Source organism: Lottia gigantea (genome assembly GCF_000327385.1).
Source record: "Lottia gigantea unplaced genomic scaffold LOTGIsca_30, whole genome shotgun sequence".
Classification (NCBI taxonomy): Eukaryota; Metazoa; Mollusca; class Gastropoda; family Lottiidae; genus Lottia; species Lottia gigantea.
Genome location: NW_008708987.1, coordinates 1,109,370 through 1,119,441, shown reverse-complemented (window position 1 = coordinate 1,119,441; position 10,072 = coordinate 1,109,370). Strand labels below are relative to the sequence as shown.

The following is a 10,072-nucleotide window of genomic DNA, read 5'->3' as shown; positions in this document are numbered from 1 at the left end:
TAATTGCTGACAATGATCATTGCGCTGTTTGTGTTTTGACCCTGTTCCCTATTTGAAGTCAGCAGGTTCTAAATTCTACTACAATAACAAAATATTTTCACCGTAAAGATAGTGCCAAATACATCAACTGTAGAAAAAAAACTACCACTTTTAAGATAGTACTCAATACAACAATTGTAGAGCGATATAGAAATACCACTGTTAAAATAGTACTCAATACATCAATTGTAGAGTGATATAGAAATACCACTGTTAAAATAGTGCTCAATACATCAATTGTAGAGTGATATAGAAATACCACTGTTAAAATAGTGCTCAATGCATCAATTGTAGAGCGATATAGAAATACCACTGTTAAAATAGTACTCAATACAACAATTGTAGAGCGATATAGAAATGCCACAGTTAAAATAGTGCTCAAAACATCAATTGTAGAGAGATATAGAAATACCACTGTTAAAATAGTGCTCAATACATCAATTGTAGAGTGATATAGAAATACCACTGTTAAAATAGTGCTCAATACATCAATTGTAGAGTGATATAGAAATACCACTGTTAAAATAGTGCTCAATGCATCAATTGTAGAGTGATATAGAAATACCACTGTTGAAATAGTGCTCAATACATCAATTGTAGAGTGATATAGAAATACCACTGTTAAAATAGTGCTCAATACATCAATTGTAGAGTGATATAGAAATACCACTGTTAAAATAGTGCTCAATACATCAATTGTAGAGTGATATAGAAATACCACTGTTAGAATAGTGCTCAATGCATCAATTGTAGAGTGATATAGAAATACCACTGTTAAAATAGTGCTCAATACATCAATTGTAGAGTGATATAGAAATACCACTGTTAAAATAGTGCTCAATACATCAATTGTAGAGTGATATAGAAATACCACTGTTAAAATAGTACTCAATACATCAATTGTAGAGTGATATAGAAATACCACTGTTAAAATAGTGCTCAATACATCAATTGTAGAATGATATAGAAATACCACTGTTAAAATAGTACTCAATACATCAATTGTAGAGTGATATAGAAATACCACGGTTAAAATAGTGCTCAATACATCAATTGTAGAGTGATATAGAAATACCACTGTTAAAATAGTGTTCAATATATCAATTGTAGAGTGATATAGAAATACCACGGTTAAAATAGTGTTCAATACATCAATTGTAGAGTGATATAGAAATACCACGGTTAAAATAGTGCTCAATACATCAATTGTAGAGTGATATAGAAATACCACTGTTAAAATAGTACTCAATACATCAATTGTAGAGTGATATAGAAATACCACTGTTAAAATAGTACTCAATACATCAATTGTAGAGTGATATAGAAATACTGTTAAATAGTGTTCTTTAGATTACCTAGTATGTCCGACAGTGAAGTTAAATCAAAATATTGTTTCGTTTCATTTTTTCCATACATTCTACACAATGAGTCACTTAACCTTTGCAAAATACAATGAAAAACCCAATTGAAAGTGAAAATTTTAAATAAATTAGCCCAAGTTTATGAATGATAAATGGATCCATGTAAAAAAGACAAACACTCTTACCTTATATTAAGAACTAATAGAACTGATTGCTGAAACAAACTCTCATCTTTATTGATGTGATATAAAAATAATTTCTTTTTATACCGTAATTAAAGCTACTTTATCTAAGAATATAAGAAAAAGATGGTACACAGTGGAATCACCTTCATCATGTTAAGCTTCTACACCTTGACTGCATTAGCCACTTTTCTAGTATCATGGAATGCAACGATTTGATTTGATTGTACTCTCTCGAATACAGCCAAAGCGAAAACATGTAGTCAGGGAGATTACTGAGAATTTTTAATAGGCCAAGGTCACGGTTGAGGGAGACAATTCCAAAATAAAATCTAGATAGAATAATTTACGTCAAGGTACTTCAAGAGTCAAACAGCAATTTCACTAAGGAGAAAAATAGAATATTGTGTTAACGAATGTAGTCCAGGCTAGTTTTAGAAATCTTCTTTCTCTCTTCCTTTTGGGGTTTTTGCCTGCCTATTTTTGGGTAATTTTTGGTCTAGATTTGGAATTTGATGTCTGAAATTGCATTATCTTGCAGATTTGGTGAGATGATGAGAGACTTAAAGGCGGAAGGCTAATTCTAACAAATAGTCGTTTTGTGAATTGCCAAACTCTAGCAGATGAGTATAACCGGTATAACATTTTATATTTAAAAAGCTAACGGAGATCAGATGGCTTGAGATGAATTTTGAGCATTAAAGGTGCTCAAATTTCACCCTTTGAGTGATGGGGAGGTGAGGGGAGTGCATGGCCTAATGACCTCCCCCCCCCTCCCCTTTTTGACGCCAATGTAATATTCAACACTTTTTTTTTATCTATTACAATATGGTATACGGTGCCAGATTAACCATACAGTAGAAATAAAAAAAACATATTCACGAGATATACGTAGCGGACATTTATCTATTTTTTATTATATGGACAATCCCACAAACACACCTCACCTGAAACCATCCATAGCCTAATCGCATCTTTAAAGGTATAATACCTCTTAGGATGACCAAAAAATTTAAATCTTTAAACTTGGCCATAATGAGTTTTTGTTCATCAGTGGACTTACCTGGTGTCAAAACTATGTGACAGTCAAATAAATCCATTAAACTAAGTAATAATTCATAAAACTAAGTCATTTTGAAACACGCTTAGAAGCTCGTTTGAATAATTATTTAGTATAATGTATATATCGTGTTCTATGGTTATTCTTTCTATTCTATCCTTTAGTCATCTGGTAAGTCCAACTAATGAATATACACATGTTGACCACGTTTGAGAATTTAAGATGTATGTCCATTCTAAGAGGTAGTATCACTTTAAACGGATAGTCAACTTTATTATTTATTCATTATCGATGTTCAAGATTTAAATGATGTATAAGATGGGTACCTTATAGAGAATACAGTTTTGATGTCTATATTAATCTCAGAAATTATTAATAAATTAGATGGCTACAACTGGTCTGTCATACCACTGTATAAAACCAGGAGTGGGGTACCTTAGAGAATATCGTCCATATAAGATTATGTTCAAAGACAAATTAAGACCTATTAGTAGATGATGTATATTAGTTTTATATAGCGCCAACTATTCCCACCAGATCGTATTGTATTCCGGAAATCTAGTAGTATTTATTGTTTTGCTTAAAAGTATTTATTTATATATATAATATATAGACGAACCTTCCCTTGCATCTTCGGAAGATCTTTCAAAATTTATAATTTATATCGTTAGCAATATCAGTGTTGTTTTGCCTAAGATGCCCTCACTCTCTTAGATAAAAGCCCTTCATTTGGCTCAAAATGACACGTTTCCATCGGTTACAGCCATTCGTTTTGCATAAAATGTTCTTATTCAACGGTTACAGCCATTCTCATCGGTTAAAACCATTCATTTTGTTAAAAATGTCCTCACAGGCTATTCTTTCGTTATGCAAATTGAAAAGAAAATTGAAAATGGGGGGGCAAAGACGGGCTAGCCCTCCCCCCTCCCCCTCATAGAAACTCCACTGGTCTTGATTTATTCCATCTGTTACAGACATTCATTTATAGTATTTCAATTTTAGACGAATCTCTCGTCGCATCTAATAATTCATATCATTAACAATATCAGTGTTCGCTTGAATGCAGGTATCACAATTACGAAAGTTTTTAGTCATGTTATTTGGTTGAATGGTTTGCTGTAACTATCTCACTGTATTGTAATAGATATTAATCAATACAAATATTCTGATTAATTTACTTTTGGTGCCAAACTTTCATTCCGTTTTTCTATTAGCTTTTATTTTTGATATAGCCACTTCAGTTAGGGTCTCAAGACAGCCCACTTGAAAGTTCATCACAATAACTTTTTGACACAACCTGAGGACATCTGCTTTAACCAACCAAATTCCTTAACTCTCTCACAAAATCAAAGCGCTGCAGAGGGCAGAAATTAGATTGGTTAAAAGGGCTAAAAGCAGAGGTCGTCAAAGGTTATTGTGACAAACTGTCAAAGGGCCCGTCTTTAGACCCTAACTGAAGTGGTTATAATAATAATAGAAGCTAAAAAAAACGAACGAAAGTTTTGTCTAATTTCAATTAGATTGAGTGGGTGCAAGGCAGGGGAATTTAGTTGCATAATTTATACTATAAAAACTTATTTTCTGTTAAAATTCAATAGAATATTGATTGAAAAAAGGTAATTATCAGCATCAGTGGCGGACCCAAATGTGAGGGGGGTGGAGGGGGCAACCTCAGATATCCCCCCTCCCGTCGGACGTCAACCTGTCTGCGTCACTGATCAGCATGCGTAACAGAGTGCCCGCTTTTGAGATCTGGATAAGCTTTCAAAGTGTTCTAAACGGATTTGAAAAAAGTTAGGGTGTCTATGAATGTGTACAGGAGATACTTTCATCTTCTTTGTGCGCCAATACAAATTCAATAGCATATTGATTCAATAGAATTCTTAGGTAAATGATCAGCATCAGTAACAGAATGTTCACTTCAGAGAATTGAAATCGACTGTTCGTGCGAATTAATTGTCTAAAACGGCTTTCAAAACCGCCAAACCAGCTTTCAAAACCGCCAAACCAGCTTTCAAAACCGCCAAACCAGCTTTCAAAACCGCCAAACCGGCTTTCAAAACCGCCAAACCAGCTTTCAAAACGCCTTTCGTAACGGTGATGTAACATCCTCATACGTATGTTTCTTTCTTAACTCTCGAGCGACAACATTCGATCCATCTACCAACGCAGTTTAACTGCCACAACAGTCTTTGCTATAAATAGGTGTAAGAAAACATCGTATTAGTTAGTCAGTTTCTACTGAAACCAACACGGGTACGCTTTTGTACATTATTGTGAGGTTTATGTTAAACCTGGCTCGACGGTTTATAAATCTTCAGGGGAAGAAGAAGAATCTTGTTCAACACCCCACCGCCCTGAATATATGTCACAATAGAGACTTACGGTAAAGATATGCTTGTTCAGTAAATAAAAACCTTCTTGATATGGTTACTTATCAATCACCGAGCCATTCCGACATTAAATATTGATTGAAATTTTAAAATCAAACGATATTGAGAAAATGAATAATTGAGGAAGAATTTATTCTTGAAATACGCCGACTCTTAATAGAATCCGCAACATTCATTTTGTCGATGTAAAATTGGGTTTAAAAGACGAGACACAATTCCCTTGAAGGTTATTTAGTTCTACATCAATGACAAATAGATTGTTATAATGCAATGAATAATAAATATCAAAGATAGTTGGTCTTCATGGCCTGAGCCCACCGTAAGTAAATCGGTATCTAGGGTGGGTACAATCGGTATCTAAGGGGGGAGGGGTACAATCGGTATGAGGGTACAATCGGTATATAGGGTGGATACAATCGGTATTTAGGGTGGGTACAATCGGTATTTAGGAAGGTTACAATCGGTATCTAAGGTGGGTACAATCGGTATCTAGGGAGGTACAATCGGTATGAGGGTACAGTCGGTATATAGGGTGGGTACAATCGGTATCTAGGAAGGGTACAATCGGTATCTAGGAAGGGTACCATCGGTATCTAGGATGGGTACAATCGGTATCTAGGGTGGGTACAACCGGTATCTAGGAAGGGTACGATCGGTATCTAAGGTGGGTACAACCGGTATATAAGGTGAGTACAATCGGTATCTAGGGAGGGTACAATCGGTATCTAGGATGGGTACAATCGGTATCTATGAAGGGTACAATCGGTATCTAGGATGGGTACAATCGGTATCTAGGGAGAGTACAATCGGTATCTAGGAAGGGTACCATCGGTATCTAGGATGGGTACAATCGGTATCTAGGGAGGGTACAGCTATGTAGCATCATACCAACTAAGATCGTGGGTTGAGAATTACCATCCAGTCCCAATTTATCTATATAGGCCTACCACATACAATTCCTCTACAGTTAACCTCTACCATCCAGTCTCAAAACGATCTGGAACATTACTCCCAGTTCAGTGTCCCACTTCCTCTTTGTCTATGCATAGCTAAATCGTATCAACTTCGGGATTATAATGCTGTTCAATGTTCAACTCACGGAAACTAACGTACGAAGGTTGAGCCCAATGCGACGAAAGATGGCCTGTGACATTAGTCACAATTTCTATGTAATTGGCCGAGTCTACATCAGCTATTGAATCTGATTGGTTGTAGTTTGGTGCGGGATAATATTAATTAAAAGTTAAAAGTGTGAATGAATAATTCAGTGATTATGAACCTGACTTCGGATATTGTAGTTAGAAAGGCCACATGTTTCCTCATTGCGCACTGCATGGTGTACCCATCTTTATAAGCCTAATAGGTGCAGAAAAGTAGGATGTATCATATGCTTCTCGGAAATAAAGAATGGCGCTTTGAAGATTTATGTGTCGGAAATGCGCCCAAAAGCTAGAAAATTTCTTTTGAATCTCTTAAAAGGGGCAGACTCGCCTTTTGTGGTGATTTGGGCTTGAATATATATAATCAGTGCTTAGAAGTACTAGAACTGTACGAAAATCGCACAACTCCTTCAAATAGCATCTTCTCTCTGAAAATAGGCAAGTAGGACGTAAAACTCCATTCATTTCATTTCATTTCTGAAAATAGGCGGTATCCAAAATTTGGACGTCTTGTTGATATAGTCTCTGGTACAAGATGATTGAGTCTACTTTATGCACGTGAAGTCATTCACCGATCTTCAAATTTGTGAAACCTACTCGTCTTCTTTCAAACAGGGATAACTATGGTTACACGTGGCTAAGATATTTCAAATTTTGACGGTTAGCTATGAACAGTATAACTTATTACAGATTAGTTCATTTTAACAATTTTCTTTTCTGAGACCAAGGTATGATTGGTCAAAAGAATAGCTAATCTGTCACTTTAATGTCCTGCATTTTATTGATATGATATATATTGATTGATAACAATGGACAATTTATTGACGCGGTAAATAATATATGTGAGAACTATAACCGATACAATAACAATCTATAACAATGACAGTCTTCAATTATTTACATTAATCAGAAAACCGATCCGATTCAACTATTCCAGCCAAAATGTATTTACTTCGTATTCTAAAGAGTTAAGCTAATTGATCATTTGGCGTGATTGGTCTCTAATTGAGCGTTCATTCATGATCACATTCCTTTTAACCGGCTTTAACAAATTGTCAGACTATACAGTTGATTACAGACGACCTTGAACTTGTTTACCTTAGTTACAGTATCAATAATAGCAAAATCAAAATGGCTGATAAAACAGTATAACAAAATGAGTCGGAAAACGAAGGAGAAGCCCAAGGAAAGGGATTTCGAGGATGTTTACAGCTTAGGACAAGTGATCGGGAGAGGAGCCTATTCTACTGTATATAAATGTGAGCAAAAAGGAACTGGGATATTTTGGGCAGTGAAGGTTATAGATAAAAAGAAACATAAACACTTGATATCGACTGAAGTGGGCATTTTGTTAAAATTGAAACATCCAAATATCGTTCGTTTTAAAGAGGCGTTGCAGACGCCCACGCGAGCTTACTTGGTGCTAGAATATGTTACAGGCGAGGAACTGTTCGAAAGAATTACCAAAAAAGGACATTATTCGGAGAAGGATGCTGCCAAGGCGGTCAAAGACATTTGTAGTGCGGTCGACTATTTACATCGAAATGGAATCGTTCACAGAGACCTGAAACCCGAAAATATGCTCTACGAAAACCCAACCGAAGGTGCTCATTTAAAAATTACTGACTTTGGGTTATCGAAAATTCTCGGCAATGATCTCACAATGTCGACTGTTTGTGGAACGCCAATGTATTGTGCCCCGGAAGTGCTCGAAGGGAAAATTTATACACAGTCCGTTGACCTTTGGAGCATCGGTGTTATCACTTATATTTTACTCTCAGGATACGAGCCCTTTATTGCAGAGAACGACGCAGAAATATATAAGAAAATTATAAAGTGCGAGTATGAGTTCGATTCACCGTACTGGGACTCGATCAGCCAGAACGCTAAGGATCTCATCAGACGACTCCTGTCACGTGATCCCAAGAAGCGATTATCAGTAACAGCTGCTCTTCAACATCATTGGGTTCGAGGAACAGCGAATAAAAACGTTCACATGGAGGCATGCGTTGAACATATCAAAGATTTCAACGCCAAACGAAAACTAAAGAAGGCTACGGAAACTGTTTTGGCCGTAGCCAAGGCAACGCGACACATACCTCTTGACTTTATGAAAATGGTAAATATTGGTGATGCAGAAACCAGTCCAGAACCAAAAACGTAGACCCCGAAAAGTTAGATGAAATGAATGGGAGTTTTAGAGCTTGGGTGAAGAACAACTCTCAGGTGGCAATTTTTGTTGTGTTTTAAATCAAATGTCTCATAAATTAGAATTCTATTCATATCCAACGACCAAAACAGTTTTTGTATGACTTTAAAGGAAAATGCGACAAACCTAGCATTGTAGCAATGCCATGACGAGCAGTAAAATAACAATAATTGACAGGACAAGTGTGACGCAACAAACAGGAATACGACGGACGTGACGCGACAAACAGGGACATGACGTGAATGACGCGACAAACAGGGATATGACCAGTGTGACACAACAATCAGGGACATGACGAGCGTGATGCAACAAACAGGGACATGACGAGCGTGACGCGACAAACAGGGACACGACGATCGTGACGCGCCAAACATGGACAAGACAAGCGTGACGCGACTTACAGGGACATGGCGAGCAGTACCATGACGTGAATTAGAATTTCACTGAATGAAAGAAGCCATTTATATAATTTTTATTTTTTAACTTTTATTGTTATTGGTTAAATTTTTGAAAGTATTTTGATGTTTTTTTATTATTATTTTTTACGGTTTGATAGAATAATAAAGAATTTTGAATTGAAATGTTAAACGTTAAGTTAAATTCATGTACAACATGGCATTGCCTGCATGTGCGACGTGCCATGATGTTAACGAAACGACCTCGGACCTAAACGTTAAGGTTGGTGATCTAAAGGAAAGGAATCTATCAAGGAAAATATACGGAATTTTGATTACTCAATGTAATCTGTTGATGTATGATTTAGTTGTGGTCTCATAAATACTACAGGACTGTGTTGTCTCCCTTTAGGTAATCTTAACAGGGTGTTTAATATTTAACCTCAGTTTTAGACACAATGAGTCCTTTGTAGGTTACAATGGCTTAGAAACTTAGGTTTATCTTCCGATCAAGCTTTTTCTCCGTCAGTCATAAGAATTCAATTTGTTACTATCGCAAAAACTGTTAATGATATCTAATAGCTTTTTTGTGGTAGGGAAGTCATGAAACGCTTAGTGTTAGTGGATATGCAAAAAACCACAGACGTCTGACTGAAACTTGGAATGGTGCAAATCGATGCTATCAGCGTCCACAGTACACATAAACCAGTGGTTTTCAACCTGTTTTTGTATTTGCCCCCGTATCAGTATGGTTGTATGAATAATTTTGCTAGTACTTAGAGACAATGTTAGTCGAGTCTGTATAAAGTGCATGAGATGTTGTGTATATTGTAGTTCGATAGGATTTTTGTTCACAGCCTGTGACAGTGACATATCATAATGTCCCCAGAGAAAAGTGCATGTTCCCACTTTGGTACATGTCCCTGTGATTTAAAACATACGCCATAAAAAGTTTACAAAACCTCTTCACAACCCCTTTTACGTTTTCCTATAACTACATATATCGTATTAAGATATATTGATGGAGTAGGTCTAGTTCGATTCCCTTGTTTCAGTATATCTTTCTATTATGTTAATTTCTTAGTTTAATTAACGAATTTGTTTTAATTTACATCCTCTATGTTGAAAGCTAATATCTTGAGGGATTTTAGTCAGAAATAGTTTTAACCAAATATATCTTAGACATAGTTAGACATCTGTCTCTGTCAGGTCATACCGCCATTAGAAGAGCGCTAAATGAATAGAGTTTTACGTCCTACTTTTCTGATGGGCA

General features: G+C 36.0%; 2 protein-coding genes across 2 annotated transcripts in view; one reads left to right on the top strand and one right to left on the bottom strand.

Moving 5' to 3' along the window:
- Positions 1-2,616, bottom strand: part of LOTGIDRAFT_161646 (hypothetical protein) — a gene marked incomplete at both ends in the record, with an annotated part of 5,628 nt that extends 3,012 nt beyond the window's left edge. Inside the window, one exon of the mRNA XM_009057494.1 lies at positions 2,530-2,616. Coding sequence (XP_009055742.1) covers positions 2,530-2,616 — 87 coding nt within the window. The remainder of the gene's footprint in view (positions 1-2,529) is intronic.
- A 4,699-nt stretch (positions 2,617-7,315) lies between these two features.
- Positions 7,316-8,989, top strand: LOTGIDRAFT_215945 (hypothetical protein). Its single transcript, XM_009057493.1, has one exon. The coding sequence runs from the start codon at positions 7,352-7,354 to the stop codon at positions 8,357-8,359; it is 1,008 nt and encodes a 335-aa protein (XP_009055741.1). The 5' UTR covers positions 7,316-7,351; the 3' UTR covers positions 8,360-8,989.
- Positions 8,990-10,072: the final 1,083 nt, after the last annotated feature.

What these genes read in the sequence shown, in the direction of transcription:
- LOTGIDRAFT_215945 (XM_009057493.1), top strand. Translation starts at nt 7,352, where the DNA reads ATGAGTCGGAAAACGAAGGAGAAGCCCAAGGAAAGGGATTTCGAGGAT.